Below are 16,338 nucleotides of genomic sequence, written 5' to 3'. Positions count from 1 at the left end.
ACAACGTGATGACACAAAATCTATTAACTTCCTTTAGTAGGGTCACATATTTTTTCGAGCCTCATAGGTCAGACCTCTTTGAAGAATTAGACAGGCAAGCACTAAGCAAAAAAACAAAACAAGAACAAAACAGTACTGATTGTTGGTTTCTTTGTAGATAAAAGAGCTTAGTCTGTACCAGCTCTATATGGAAAGTGTCCTGAGACAACTTCTGTTGTGATTTGGCGCTATACAAATAAAATTGAATTGAATTGAATTGATAGATGTTGTAACTTATTGCACTGCTATGAGTGTACTGTTTTTTTTAAACAGTAAAATAGAATAATAAAATGGTTCTACACTGATCTTCAGTTGTCATTGAAGGACTTCATTAACAGTGTGGCATGCATGACTGACAGACCACAGAGCGGGAGTTCAACCATATATAATCAGTTGTTTGGTGCTTGTGGGGCAAGACCCAGTAGAGGAAGCACACATACACAAAGACAAGTCACACAAACAGTGTTAATACACCATCTACATTAAACATGAACAAATATGATTCATTTAATTTTAATGTTTTACTAAATTTTGTGAGTTGGTGGTGGGGTTATTGTCGTGAAAACAGCATGATGATGAAAGTTTGATATGTTGTGATTGTCACAGAGCTTTAAACTTGAACAAGCTGATATCTACATCAAACCTGTGCTGCATTAGGAAAGCACTGTGACAGGACACTTAAAATAAACATGGAGCTAAAAAAAATGGTTAAATAAAGACATGAACTGCATGGGACATACATCAGCAGAGTGCTTTTTTTATTTGGATTTTGAATCTGCATTGAAGACAAACACAATGTCACATCACAAGCAACAAACATTCAACAAACAGCAGAAGACACAGCGACACAAAATAACATCTACTGAGCCTTGCATGTTTCAGGGATGTTCATGTTGAGGTTGACCAGGTTGGTTTTCTCAAATGTTCTTTGCTCGATGGACCTGACGATAGCTTTAGTTGTGTTAACCATAGACTCGTGGTGAACTACACAGCTGTACACCACGTCGTTCTTTTGCCACTGCTCACGGCTGAGCAATAACTGGCCATACACAGAATAGGATCCATGGTTTGCTACAGGGTTTGTGGTGTGGGTCTCATAGTTTGAGTCTGCTTCCTCATCATCAACAAGCCAAGAAACAAAAACGTCCTGAGGGAAGAAGTCTTTCACATAGCAAGTCAGGGTCACTGTTTCTTTTCTAGTATGTTCTACTGGAGGCAGCATAAACACTGAAGGACGCTGAGTCTGTCCTCCTGAAAGCATGAGAGAACAATTAGGCCCCCTGCCCTGCTACAAAATACACTCATAACTTGTTTGATGACATGACAAGAGGAATTACACACAAGCTTTTCTTACCAATATTCCTCTTATAGAGTTTCTTAAATGGCTCCATCCAGTCTGAATGTTCAACAGTGCAGTAGCGCTTTATCCCGTGGCTCCATTCGTCATACGAGATGTCAAGCGATAGGCTGAATGTTTTTTTATTTTCTTTAACGGGGTTCATTGAAGAATCAATCATTTCGTTTCCATGTTCATCCTCCCACCAAATCTTCCCGAGAGATGGCTTGTTTACTTGGACTCGACATACTATCTTTCCTTTTTTGTGTAAAAACATGTCCTCAAGTGTGGGGCCAGTGATCGTTATTTCCACATCTGCTTCAGTGCAGCCGCCACCTGTTGAGTGAGGAATTCATGGACAATTATTGAACAGAAATCTCCTAAAAATTGAGTTGAAATTCAATTTGCAAACAATTTTGAAAGAAAAAGTGGTAATTTACTCACATGGACTTGGGATTTTAAAGGTCACAGATGAATTCACAAACGTTGGAATGTTGTTTTCACCTGTCCCCTTAAACTGACATGTAAATGTCGTACCCGCCTGACTCCACTCAATGAAAGGCACTGTGAGAAAACTCGCTGCACTGTACAGTGTAGTTGCATTCTCACCCATTCTTTCCTTCGACAGTGTTTTGAGCTCATACATTTTGTTGCGGATGTCCTCGTCATTTTTCAGCCATTTGATCTCGTAATTGTTTGGTGAAAAATCTTTGGCAAAGCAGGAGAAGGAAGCCTTGTTTTCCTCATCAGAGGAGGTCAACACCGTAAGAGTTGGCAACACATAGCGCACCGCTGAAAAACAAACACCCACAAATATAGAGCAGACACATATATGTATGTTTCTATGCATATATATATATGTATATGTCTTACTTGGCTTAATAAAATCAGCCTGGCCATTTCCCGCTGGATGAGTCACGGCACATTGGAAAGGCTCCCTTGCTTCCCAGTCCTCTCTCCTCACTTGGATTTGACTGATCCCCATATAAAAGTTGCCTTTCTGTACCGGAGGATACTGAATGAAGTCTGTCAAGGTCTCACCATCTTTGCTCCATGTGTAGGCCACTGAGGAGGGGGTGAAGCCGGTGGCAAGACAGCCAAGAGTGACCATGTCTCCAATCCCAGAACCACACTGTATCAGAGGAAACACATCTGGTGCAGTTGAAGTGGCTGAGAGAGGAAAAACAAACGTGTCATAAAATAAATATACATCTAAAAATGCAACATGAGGCAATTGTCTCCTTAAAGTGGAAGGAAAAGTCAATGCAATTGATCAATAGTGTAACAAAGCACCACACTGAAGGTATTAGTTTTTAATACTTTCAAGCGCCTTCTATACACGGCTCATTTATTTTATGTTATTTTTTTGCACAAACCTCCCTCGACAATATAATTTGTGGCCGTTTTATCATGTAAGTTATACTTTAAACCCACAGCTTTGACAATAATTTGTCATTAGTATACTTTTCATTTTAAAGAAGCTGTCCACTCAGTAAACATCCATTAAATGAGCTGATTGCAGTCATATTCTCACAGAAACATATCACTTTTGGTGAAATTCAACAGTTTTGTATGAGGTTAAAGTGTGTTCTTACCTGATGAAACAGTGACCGTTGTACCCTTTCCTCAGTTGTCAAAAGGATCATGGCACAGTACTGACTCTACTTAGCTGTTAGTGTGAAACGTTTACATCTACTAATGTTGAGCTCAACATGTAATTAATCCCACTGTTACAAAATCCACTTAAATTACCCAAAATGCACAAGACATAAATATCCACCGGTGAGACTGACTAAGAAAATCCCTGTTTGGATTTTACATTACATTATTAAAACTTTACTATAGAGATAAGTTGAACATGACATTTTACAGTCTGTAAATTTTAAATGGTATAAATCTTAGCTCTGTTGTTCCATGGTAGGAAAAGTGGTAGTCGTCGTTTATGACAATCTAACTTCATGTATTACCGCATTTAACATAGAATATTACAGAAATCAACAGAGTGAAAACTTAAGAAATACTGTTTTAAATCAACTGGATGCATTAGAGAAAAAAAAGATTGAATTACCTGATGTAACTGTAACCATCGTGCCTTTCCCCCAGTAGTCAAAAACACCTGCACAGTGTCATAGGTCAACGTGTCCAACATACAAAAAATAGCACCTTAAAGATGTCGCTGATGCACCTGAAGTCTAAGTCCATAACTGAGGTCTACTATAAATGTAAATGACAATAGTAAATACTGAGTTGTCTTCACTCAGAAGATATATTATTATTACTTACCAGAACTTACTGTGACTTGTGTCCCTTTCCCCCAGTTGTAAAATTAGCCATGATAGTGATATATTATAAGTTACTTCTAATAAAAATACTAAAAGTGTTGTTTCACATGTATGTTTTCAGTTCCCACTGTGCTATTCCTTAACCACTTCCCTTGAGTTATTTATTTCCTTTGGTCTGCGTTACATAAAATTTAGTGCGTTTCCTGACGGTTAGTGAAGGCTTCCGCTTTATCAGACCCTCCTGTCAGCTCCAGTTCCTGCAGCATGGAGTTCACACAACCACATCCACTTCATTCATCTTGTATTACTATTAAGCTTGATATGATTTTCTGATGAAGAGCTCCGTTTCTCTAATGTTGTAATCCATTAACTAGCCATCTGAGTTGAAAATGGACATTTTATCTTGGGCCTACCTTGATGGGCTGGCTATATGGGTCCTTATTGGGTCACTAATGGGAAATTAGTGCATGGACTTGGAATGGGCAACACAAATGGGAACCATTTGGGTTTACCAAAGGAGTCAGATATGTGTAAACACAATCAAGAAGTACATAGGCCAAACACAGGTGTCTGTCTGTAGGATACATGGGATCAGAGTGGGCAAATTCTGTGTTTCAGCTGTGTTTGCCCACAGGGTAAATGCATATGGGATCTATTTGAGTGAACAATGTGGGCAACACATGATCAATGACATATGAAACACAGGTGAGGAAGGTGTTGTACGTTTAGTTTATGAGAGTTGCCACTGCAATTTAACTCCAAACAACACTATTTAGGTCCAAAGAGTTACTCTTTTAATGAATGTTTTGTGGTATTAACAAAGTTAATTTTTTGGTTCTATGATGTGTGCTGAGGCTCTTCCAGTTGCCAGATTGATAATCAACAACAGACAGTAGTCTGTACTCCTCATAGTCATTTTAAAATGGTATTACACATTGGTAATCGGCTTCAGACTGAAACGTGGTTTAAACAAATGGTATCTGTTTCATGGTTTAGTCATTAATTATTTCCATGTTGAGAACATACAAATCCAGTTTCTGCAGCCTACTTTTTTGTAGTGTATTTTCATGTATTATCAGTGCTGATGTCTGAGCTTTTGGCTTTCAGTCTTAAGTTTCAGTTTGTTCGCTGGATGAGGAAACACCTGCTGTTATGAGGATTGTGTCCTCTGTGTTATATAAATACTAACCAGTAAGAGTGTTGATGACCACAAGTCCAACATATACGTACATTTTCATTTCTCCTTTTATAATATCTCTAAATTGAGTCTAACTTTAAATTTTAAAACTGTGTGTGTGTTAACATAAAGGTACATTTAAAGTGATGGACAAATTATAGTTGATATAACTAAATGCTTAAGGACACTTTATTTCTGACCTTTAACATATTTAAAACATATTTTCATTAATCTGACCTAAAATTAAGTGTAAGTGGACCAAATTATTTAATCTTTTACTGTTTGTTTTCCAGTATGTGAAATGATTTGAATTGCTAAAAAGTATATGTAAAAAAATCTTATCTGACGATTTCAGGGAAAAATTGAAAAAAACAATGCAGGTTATTCTTTTACTATTCCACTGACAATCACCCTTCTTCAGTGTCTTGTAAATGTGGCCTGGTATTTGGATGTCCTGTATTCTTCTTGATGAGACAGTGACTTATTGCCTCAGTTCTGTTCAGGGCAGGTTTTTGTTCTACCATACATCATGTGGCCAGCCCAATGATACACTGTGTCACATGCTCATATACCTCTGCCTGATATAGTGAATTGTTAGTATTTTGTATGTATTTATACTTAAACTTTACTCTTTTGAAGCGCAACATTTCCATATCAGTGGAAAGGGGTTTTTGTCACAGGATGTATCACTGTGGTGCAATATCCAGCACTGTGAAATAATGGCTTGCAAAAACTCTGCTGCACACTGGCTCTCACGACACACAACTGCTCTTTGTTTTCGTGTTAGTTTCACTAGTAATGTTAAAATTTAACGTCAAAGTTCCCTGCGAATGTGTTTATTTAAAAAAAAAAATCTGATTTATTTTTTTCATTTGTTTATGTTCCACAATATTGATTGCATTTCTATTAGATATTAGATATTGACTGACTGATTAGATTATGCACTTTATTATAGACAAATTTTTGAGGCATCAAACACGAGAAGACGCATGGGATAAGATCAAAAGCTCAACTCACAACAACAAAACTTCAAGTAGGCCAAAGGAGCCTGAAAGAAGCATTTGGAGCTCCACTTTCATCCAAGACCTGAAGAAATAACAAGATGCATTGATTAGTATAGAGCCAAAGACTTTAGGCCGTTTTCCGTGGTTGACAATGATGGATTTCAGAGATTAGAAAACACGCTGGAGCCAAAGTATGCAGTGACATGGAGACTACACTTTAGTGATTCAGTGATAGCAGCTCTGTAACAAGAGAAAAACACTAAAGTGACACAGAAACCTCAAACAAGCAGAGAGCATCTCAATAACCACAGATGGGTGGACTTCAGGAGCTTCCCAGAGTTAGTTTACAGTCACAGATCATGTAGGGAATGACAAGTTTTGTCCTACAGATGTTGCCTGTTTTCCAATCACACACTGGCCCCAACATAGCAGAGGTTTTGAAATTTGCTGTTTTAGAGTGGAAGAAGAATAAACATCACGGTATTGCTGTTACAGACAATGCAGGAACAATGGATGTAGCAGTGAGAGAGGCCTTATAAGCGGATTTGAAAGGAGGTAGCGTCTGTTTGGATTTCTAACCATGCAAGAAAATATGTCACTATGAAAATATTGTTACTAGGATATTACTCAAATCTCCCTGTTAGAAAAACCAGCATAGACAAGCATCATTTCCATGCTGGTCTATGCTGGTTTATGCTGGATTGATGCAGGTTTAGCTGGTGAGTCAACATAGCTATGCTGGTACACCAGCATGATGTTGCTAATAACGCTGGTGGACCAGCATGTTGTTGCTAGTGATGCTGGTGAACCAGCATCAAAACACAACATATGCTGGTATAACCAGCATACCCCATGCTGATTTTGCTGGTGGCTAGCAGCTAGGAGTGGCTAGTTTCGTTGGTGGCTAGCAGCTAGCAGCTAGCAGTGGCTAGTTTTGCTGGTGGCTAGCCAGCTAGCAAAAAATTCTTCCCCCAAATTCTTCCAGATTTGTTAAAAGACATTAAAGTTTTTCATTTTCAAATTCATTATTTTATATGTCTGCATTCAGACTCCTTACCAGCAAGTAATAGCCTATGAAGAGGGGTCGAGCTGATGTGCATCTTTCTCCTGACTGAGGGCAGCTTCACCATCAGGAGAATGAAGAAGGCCATAGTGGGCACCAAGAGCAGAGGGTCACTGAACTTAAAGTAATCAACACACAATACACGTGATAATTAAAACGATTAACTTTTGGCCCTTTACCGGTGCCGACAACTTCCCAGAGATCAAGCAGAAGTGCCATTGAACAGAAAGCTGTAGCTTATGACTGTGGCTCAAGGGCTGGAGCTGACAGGAGGCTAGCAGTCAATGAGTCTGATGGCTGGGCAGCTGGGACTGAAGGAGAACGAACTGATAGCTTCTCCAGCCTTGCTTTAAGGGAACATATTTCTCCAATTCCCTTGGCACATCAGGAATTTCCCAAAACCAGTCTTCAGGATAAATGAGGGATTCAAAGGAAGTTAAGATATCCAGAGTCCAGAGAATCATCCCAACAGGTGCAAGTAATGCAAAACAGAATCAAAGTCCTTCGCCTCCTCCAAACGGGAACTAATGTCTGCTGGGTTTATGTTTATGGCTAGTTCATACTGTCAAAACTGTGTCACAGATGAAAGGGGATCAAACCCAAATGCAGAATAACAAGGTTGAGCTGGTACAGTTTAAAAAACTGGGATGTGTTGTGCAATCCACGCAGAGAGGACATTGACAGTTTAACAACTTGCATTATGGGCTACAGTACATTAACTTCTGTGTGGAAAACAATGTGCTGATAAGGAAGACACAGTGTTTCCCATACAACAAACGCTGGATGTCCCTGGAACTGAAAGACCCTGACGAAGAGGGTCTTTAGATCAGGGGACACAGATGTGCTGAGGAGGGTGCAGAGGGAGTTGAAACAGGAAATAAGGAGAGGCAAGGACAGCTACAGGAAGAAGCTGGAGGAGCGCCTTCAGGGGAACACCCCCCCTCCCTCGGGTCTGAGGGCTCATCCTCTTGTGGATTCATGTTACAAGTGTTCAGGCACTGAGGAGTTTTTGTTCAGGTCTGCTGATGGTTTGTGTTATTGTGGATCTCTGGCACAGTAATACACAGCAGTGTCTTCAGGCTGCACATTCTGTCCATTTAGAGTCACTGTGTCACTGGAAGAGTCTAAGTCAATACTGAACTTGCTCTTTAGTGAATCTTTGTAGTATGAATCTATGGTATATTTGCTTCCAATCCACTCCAGTCGTTTCCCTGCAGGCTGTCTGATCCAGCCTGTAAAGGAGCTGCCAACAGAATAAGAGACCTGACAGGTGATGGTCAGATGTTGACCTGGCTGCACAGTCACAGAGGCTGGCTGTGTCAACTCTTCACAATTCACACCTGTTAAAAAAGGGAAAATGTTTTGGAGCAAATGATCAAGTTATACTGCAAAAGAAGAACTGCTGACTTTGGCAAATCCAGAGAGACTCACATCCAGCTGCCAACAGCAGCAGCAGAGCTACAGAAAACATGCTTGATGTTGAAAGTGACGTGCTGTGAACTCCACTGACAGCCTGATGTCAAGTTTTTATAGCTGAGTAACAAGGAAGCTCACTGAGTTTGCATAGAATCAAACATGTGAAGCATCAATGTTGGTCTGACTGGAGCCAATAGAAGAGTCTGTTGACTGTTGTTATATCTGCAGAGTGAAAACATGCCTGGAAATCACCTCTGCTTTACATATGAGATTTGAATTTCATCACACACTCAACTGTTAACTTTGCTTTTACTGTAAACTATCAATGCCTGAATGTGATTATTGACAACAATTCAACATTAAAACATGATGTTAATTCTTGTAGCCTTGCAAACAATGATAAGGATCATTATTACTATTCTTAATGTGAATATGAACATGAATCATGGACAGTGGAAAACATATTAATTAAATCAAGATTGCAATAACAATGATGATGTGCAGCCATGGAAACAAAAGGAGCAACCACCAAGAGTGTGTTTAGCATGTTTTCAAATCATTAAAACACACTTTAAATATGATGTGAGCTGTTTTCCTGACAGAATTTATTTTCTGGCAGCACCTCCTTCATCACATTCATGATTCACTTCAAACATATTAGCACAGCTTTGTTGTAGGTGCAACATTTATTTATTTATTCATTTATTTGCCCGCTTCCTGTACTTACTTCCTGTATTTGCTGCAGACAGAAATACAGTGACAGCAGCCAGGATCATGTTAACTGTCTGAAAACTTATGCTGGTTTGCATAATAGAGTTTTAATGGTTTCAGTGTTTGCAGATGTTTGCAGACATACAGAGAAACCTCTGGAGAAAAACAGCCGCTCGGGAACTGAAACCTGTGTGACAACATAAAAAAAAGAAAAGAAAAGAAACATAAACTCTTTAGCTTGGATCAAAACAGTTTTAGTTTTTGTAATTATCACCACATTTTACCTATTTACCTACCTAAAGAAAAAACACTCAATACGTGCGGTGTGGCTTACAGGTTTTATCATTTAGGTTTGTCACACTAAACTAAAAATGTTCATTCATTCATTCATTCATTCAACCTTTATTTTACTGTAACTCAGAAAATACATTGAGGTAGAGACTTCATTTACAATGTAGCTGATTAAAACAATAAAAACAAAAGCACTTAGACATGGAAAAAGCCAAAGAGAAAATTACATAAAACATAAAAATGAGTAAGAAGAAAAAGCAATAAAAGCCATGGAAGAAGAAACCATTTGAAATGAAATGAAATGAAAATAAAAGCAACAATAATGAGTAAAGACAGTAAAAATGCTAAAAACATTAATCGAGTAAAACAGGAGCACCTAGAAGCAAAGTGTGAAACAATTAAAGATTTAAATTGCCCTATGGATAAAAATGAGGAAAGCTTTAAATGGCTCTGCATGTTCTTCCATGTTGCAGGTGTGCAATATGAAAAACTGGATTTTTCAAGTTCAATAAAAACAGCTGGCACCTGCAGCATGATCCAATCACTGGACCGAGTATGATAAGAACCCACATTAAAAGAGAGCATTGAACTAATGTAAGAAGGTAAAAGACCAATAAGAGCTTTATAAATAAAAAAAAAACGTGTGTCTTTCCCATCTTACACTGAGAGAGGGTCACCCAACCTTAGTATACAGGTGACAACAAAAGAGGCCCCAGGATGGAGCCTTGTGGGACAACTTTTGCTAATTGCACAAATTCAGATTTACTATCCCCAATACACACACACTGCTGGCCGTCGCTAAGATAACTCTGAAAACCATTTAAAAGCTAAGTCATCAAACCCGAGACTATGAAGTATTTTTAAGAGCAGTACATGATCCACTGTATCAAATGCTTTTGAGAGATCAATAAAAAGCGCTGCACAGTGTTTTTTCCTATCTAAGGCTGTAATAATGTCATTTAAAACAAAGGTGGCTGCAGTAATAGTGCTATGTCTTTCCCTAAATCCTAATTGATGCATTTTAGTTGATTATTGACAAGAGACTCCAAAACTTTTGACAGGCAAGATAATTTAGAAATAGGTCTGTAATTATTTAGGTTAGCAGTTCCACCACCTTTATGCAAAGGTGTTACATAAGCGACTTTCTAAACCTTAGGAACTCTACCATTTAAAACTGACAGGTTAAAAATGTCTGTAATATAGTTGACCACAATTGGAGCAGCAACTTTTAGAAAGAAGGGGTCAAGTTGTGAGAACTGACGACAAATGTAACAACAACTAAAGAAATTAACACATGAAAACACACACACACACACACACACACACACACACACACACACACACACGCAAATTAATTTGACATTCGCTGAACTGCGACTGCATTACAGCAAGCGGACCTACAAGGATGCATTTGGCTGCAGTTAAACTATAAGACATGGACGTCTGCTGTTAGTGTTGCACTTTTTGTTATTGTCATTATTGTTTTATGAGAGGGCAGGTTATATTCTCAGCGGCAGATGAATCACAGCCTTCATAAAGGTTTTTGGAATTTATTGGCAGTAAATGCTTAGATCCTTTACTTGAATAAAAGTACTAATACTCCACAACTCCACTAGTCCTGCATTCAAAACCTTACGTAAGTAAAAGTATGTATTATCAGCAAAATGTACATAAAATAAAAGTACTCATTGTGCAGTAAAATGATCCCTGTCAGTGTTTTACTGTCATGTCTGGTATTTTTGGATTAATATCACTGCTTTAATGTGTATGTTGTATTTTACTGCTGTAATGTTGATGGTTGAGCTAATTTTAACTACCTTTAACTTTTGTATAAATAATTTATAATCTATCTGAAGGAGAATTTTTTTCAACCATTGAACTTTTTTTTTCAACCATTAAACACTTTATCCTTCGGTTTATTCCAACATCAAATTCAGTCACTGAAGCGAACCTTTTTAAACTCTTAACACTTAATCCTGCATGGAAGAACGGCAGTGTTGCACTGACCTCTGTGGGCTGAACGATTCAAGTCTTTTGCATTTGTGACCACACCTCTGTGATGTGTTGTCAGGCAATAATAATAGAAATTCTGTCCTTTGCTGACTGGAGGCAATGCACATAGATGCCAGTAGATGGCAGCACAAGCACAATTTTCAGCTTGTGCAGTTCACCTTTAAGCTCACCCGTCACTGGCAGAATGCATATATACTACAACAAGTCTTTACGTGATGTAAGCACATAGTTATTGAAAAATACAGTGTTACAGAACAGAATCTAGAAAAATCTAGAAGATATTACAGTGTTGGATGTATTTCTATCACTGTGGAACTTTATGTTGCTTTTTTTAAAAATTCTTATTGCAAGTTCCATAAATCTGTCAGGAAAATGAAACAATATCTTGTTATCTTGTCAGGACATTCAGTTGTTTGAGCTGCTACATTCAGTTCAACATTCTTTCTTTTTTCAGCTCTGTGAGGAGGAGTCAATGCAAAATCTTGCCCTCGTCCATATTTATTTAGCTTCACAGCAAACTGAAGACAAACCAAACCACCAACCAGACAAACAGACATTTTCACTATGACTTTAACTACGTGTATAATATTTCTGATGCTATCATTGATTTCTGGTGAATACACACTTCTGAACTCTTTATTTTCTATCTCAAGGTTTATGTTTGGCTCTGCTGTGATCAAACTGCTTTTCTCTCCAGGTGTTAGCAGTAAGAGTCTGACCGAATCTGAGCCAGTGGTGAAGGAGCTTGGAGAATCCCACAAACTGACCTGCACATATGTAGGAATATCAGATGATGATTCTCATATCAGCTGGATCAGACAAGCTCAAGGAAAAGGACTGGAGTGGCTTGGCCATATTTCTGCTACAGGTGGACACGTTCGAGATTATTCCAGATCAGTACAGAATCGCTTCCACATTTCCAGAAACAACAACTTGGACCAGGTGTATCTGCAGATGAACAGCCTGACGACTGAAGACTCTGCTGTTTATTATTGTGCTCGAAAGCCACAGTGAAACAGGAAGCCACAGAGCTGTACACAAACCACAGCATACTGTATGTCAGTGTGACAGTGACTGACAGAAAGTGCAAAACCACCTAATACAAGTTTAAAAATAAGCCCTAATTCAGAATATGTGATGCATCTGTCCACACTATACTTCTGTCACAACTTGTCCTCAGCTGCACAGCACACAGTGGTGGGACGGAAAGTCTTTATAGTTGCGCCCATGCATGAGTTTGAAGCAAATTGGGACAATAAGGGTAAAGCCCATACAAAATACAACAAAATATCATCTTTGTCTTTCTTGACCCATCATATCTACTGACGGCTGCCAAAAGGACCAGATTATACAAAATTCTAAGCAATATTGCAGTTTTTAATAATACAAAATGTTGGTTAAATATATACCATGCTATGTTATTGAAAGATAATCATGGGTGTAAATTAAAATAATAATACTGATAAACAGAATGAAAAATAAGTATAATACAAAAAGAAAATGCACCAACTTGTAACCTTACATATATTTTTATTGATTAGCATTGAAGCTTTGTTTTGTTCTTACCCACTGTTGAAAATACAGGTCCCCTGAGTCTCCAGTGCAGGAAACAGTGTTTGGTTTTTGTATTCGAGTTTGTCATAGTGATAACTTGGGTTGGAGGGTCACTGAGATATAGATCCATACAAAAACCTTCCAAGCAATAATCTTACACTCTCTTTCTTGTGATGGAAAGAAAGGACAGGACAAAGGATTTCTCATGGGAATATGAGGTAACTACTGTGTTTCTTATTTTTAATAAGAAGATTAGCTGTTAAAAGTTCATTTATCAGTAGTTTAAAGTCACAGTTGGTGCACAGATGTAAATATTATCTTCCAGTTAATCATAAGTGTAAGAACTGATTGAATATCAACACAAAATACATGTTCATAGGATGAGACCAGGGCCTGACACTGACCAGTACTTCTGTGTATTCAAAACACTTTGTGAGGTTTTAATAAATTATTGTGGTACGTCAGGTTTTTGTTCAGGCAGCGAATGGAGATGCAGCACTGTGACGCGTTCGAACAGTGGGGTCCTGGGACTGAAGTCACAGTATCTTCAGGTAAGTTACACACCTACATTAGATTTTTCGTGGCTTATTTTACTTTGGATGGTGGTAGAGAAGTTGAATTTGTGGTCTTGTTTACACTGAGTTTACACAATGGAGCAGCATCTTTTTATTCACATTATTCTTCAAAACATTTTGTATGACTGTGGATATTGATCGTACTCCATCATACCTGCTTAAAAAAAAAAAGAAAAAAAAAGAAGAAGTTACAAATCTCAACATACATTCAACATTCAACAACATACATACATTCTATATTTGTTTAGATACAGGGTCAATATGTGTTACCATTAAATAACTGCAAATTGAATACATGCTTTTATGTTGTATATAGTACTAATAATTCTCAATACAATTACATAGTCCTGAGTGCACAGAGCAGTGTGGTGGTTCTGGTTTTTAATGTTGATGGAAGGCTTAGTTCTACTCTGTTCGTTTTTGTGAAACAACAACAACAACAACTACAACAACAATGATAATAATTTATTTTTCACTTATCAAAGAAATTATATTAAACTGGCTACGGCCACAGTTGCTAACTTACTGATGTAATCCATATCATTTAATCAAGATTTATTCATTTATGAGATATAATTAAATAATAGATTTTTAAAGCATATATGTATAATATTGAACACTTTGGGCCTGCATATTTTAATTCTGAGGTTTAAAAAATAATTAGAAATCTAAGCCGAATTTAAGTAGATTATGTGTGAAATTGATTATCTGTGAAAATGTATGTCAATTAGTATTTAAATTATTTTAAACTTCAAAAAAATGACCGTTTCCTTAGGGTCAGTGCAACTCTGGGACTAGAGATAAAATCATTGTTGGTTAGCCATCCAAGCAGAGAAAAGATGAGGATTATTTAATGCTTCAGCAGCAGCATTTTAACGTTAACAGTGACACTGATTCTGTCTGTGTCATTGTTATAATGATAACATGGTTATAAAGATAACAAATTTGCTTTTAGACAAGCTATAGATCATCTGTGTTTTTAAACTGACCTATATTGATATTAACCTTTCCTCTTTCACAGCAACAGCTGTATCACCAACTCTGTTCCCTTTGGTTCAGTGGACATCTGGACCTGATGATAAAATCACTGTTGGTTGTCTTGCCCATGACTTCTACCCCAAAAGTCTGACTTTCCAGTGGACCGATGCCAGTGGGACCAGTCTGACTTCTGTACAATATCCTACAGCAGAGCGAAACAGCAAATATACAGGAGTCAGTTTGGTCCAAGTATCAAAATCTGACTGGGATTCAAGGAAGTCTTTTGATTGTTCTGTGACTCACCCTGGAGGCCAGAAAAGTTTGAAAGTGCAAAGTATGTGATTTTTAACTTCCTATCATGGTTCTCTTATGCCGATGAGTCTGCATGCGACACCTTGTTCATCTTGATTTTCTTTGAAAATATTCAGTAATAATTTCTGTTTGTCATGTTTACCCTCATCTGTCTGGTATTTTACATGTTTTTCTTAAAATTCAGAAATGAATAATTATGCACTGATGTCAGTTAAAATGTAAAAATCTCCATTTGCTCTCTTTCTTCCTCAAACTTAGTGGCCCCAATCCCTCCAAAGATAACTTTGGTATCAGTGCCAAACGGAGACACTCAGACTCTGGTGTGCACAATTGAGAATGTTCTTCTGAAAGAATTGTCTGTCAAATGGAAAAAGGATGCAAACTCTGTAAATGACTTCAGTACATGGGAGTCCAGTTTAACAAATTCAGCTGTCAGTGTCCTGAAGGTCGAGAAAACAGACTGGGACAATCAAGCTGTTTACACATGTGAGGTGACGCACAAAGAACAAACATATACAAAGAAGACCTCTAAAGGTACATGGCCACTACAGTCATTACATAATACTACTGTACTTTTAACACTGTGCTTGATATAATAGTACACAGAATGAGTCTTTGCTGTTGTGCTGAATTTCCAAAAGTTAAGAAATGTCTTTCTCTGTTGCTCTCCTTTATGTAGCTCCTATCACAGTGACACTGAACCGACCAAGTCCCAAAGACATGTTCAGCAGCAATCAGGCAAAGCTGGAGTGCATCGTCACTGGACAAAGTGAGACTGATGTAAATGAAATTAAGATCTTTTGGCAAATTGATGGGCAAAAGGTGACCAACAACATTGCTGAATCAACCGAAGGGAAAATCAAAACCAGCACGATGACTCGTAGTCGTACTGAGTGGCTGAGAGTCAACAAAGTGCGCTGTTCTGCCATTAGAGACGATATGACTGAAGTCAATCAAGATCTGACAGTCCAGCCAGGAGGTATGTTAGTGAGTGATGGAGACTGGTTGGTAGAACACCAATCTGTAAGTCTGGAGAGGCAGCCACCCTTCACATACAAACATATATTATAATCTATGTAAAGCAAACATAAAGCTTATATATGATCCTCCTTTGTAAACTGAGAGTCTCTTTCAGATGGAAGGAAGCCCAGTGTGACGGTCCACATCCTCCCAGAGGAGGTCATCAAGCAAGGAGACTCAGCTGAGGTCACTCTGGTGTGCCTGGTCTCCAGTCCTGTGCAGCAGGATTACTACATCGCCTGGTCAGAACATAGTGGACAAAAGACTGGCATCTACAATGACGGCATTAACTTCCTCCCACAGAAGACTAAAAATGGCTACTCAGTTACAAGTGTTTACACCACCACCAAGGAAAAGTGGAACAGTTGGAGGTTTGAGTGCATCGTCTGGCCTGCTGGCAGCAATGACTCCACGACAGTGCGAGAAGTGTCTAAGGCTCAGGGTAACTTCCCTGAATGTGACAAATAGTAGATTCAGCTTTAAATGTGGTCTTTTGTGCTCATGTGTTGTTCTGTCTCTGCCACGGGAAGCTGTGCACTCTGTGCTGTCAGCAGTCTTTGTGATTGT

At 38.3% G+C, this 16,338-nt stretch overlaps 1 protein-coding gene and 1 gene segment (V, D, J or C); one reads left to right on the top strand and one right to left on the bottom strand.

Moving 5' to 3' along the window:
• Positions 1–794: 794 nt before the first annotated feature.
• LOC139343214 (immunoglobulin mu heavy chain-like) lies at positions 795–8,372 on the bottom strand. The segment is given in 8 exon segments: positions 795–1,290; positions 1,394–1,711; positions 1,820–2,167; positions 2,249–2,545; positions 3,444–3,491; positions 7,838–7,851; positions 7,941–8,241; positions 8,333–8,372. Coding segments are annotated over 8 exon segments (1,758 nt in total).
• A 3,617-nt stretch (positions 8,373–11,989) lies between these two features.
• Positions 11,990–16,285, top strand: LOC139343216 (immunoglobulin gamma-1 heavy chain-like). Its single transcript, XM_070980720.1, has 6 exons — positions 11,990–12,336; positions 13,364–13,437; positions 14,483–14,773; positions 15,010–15,285; positions 15,431–15,730; positions 15,887–16,285. Exons 1-6 carry the CDS (start codon positions 11,990–11,992, stop codon positions 16,237–16,239), a joined length of 1,641 nt encoding a protein of 546 aa, XP_070836821.1. The 3' UTR covers positions 16,240–16,285.
• The last annotated feature ends 53 nt before the right edge of the window (positions 16,286–16,338 follow it).

This window comes from Chaetodon trifascialis, chromosome 15 (assembly GCF_039877785.1).
Source record: "Chaetodon trifascialis isolate fChaTrf1 chromosome 15, fChaTrf1.hap1, whole genome shotgun sequence".
Classification (NCBI taxonomy): Eukaryota; Metazoa; Chordata; class Actinopteri; order Chaetodontiformes; family Chaetodontidae; genus Chaetodon; species Chaetodon trifascialis.
This window is presented reverse-complemented; position numbering and strand designations above follow the sequence as displayed.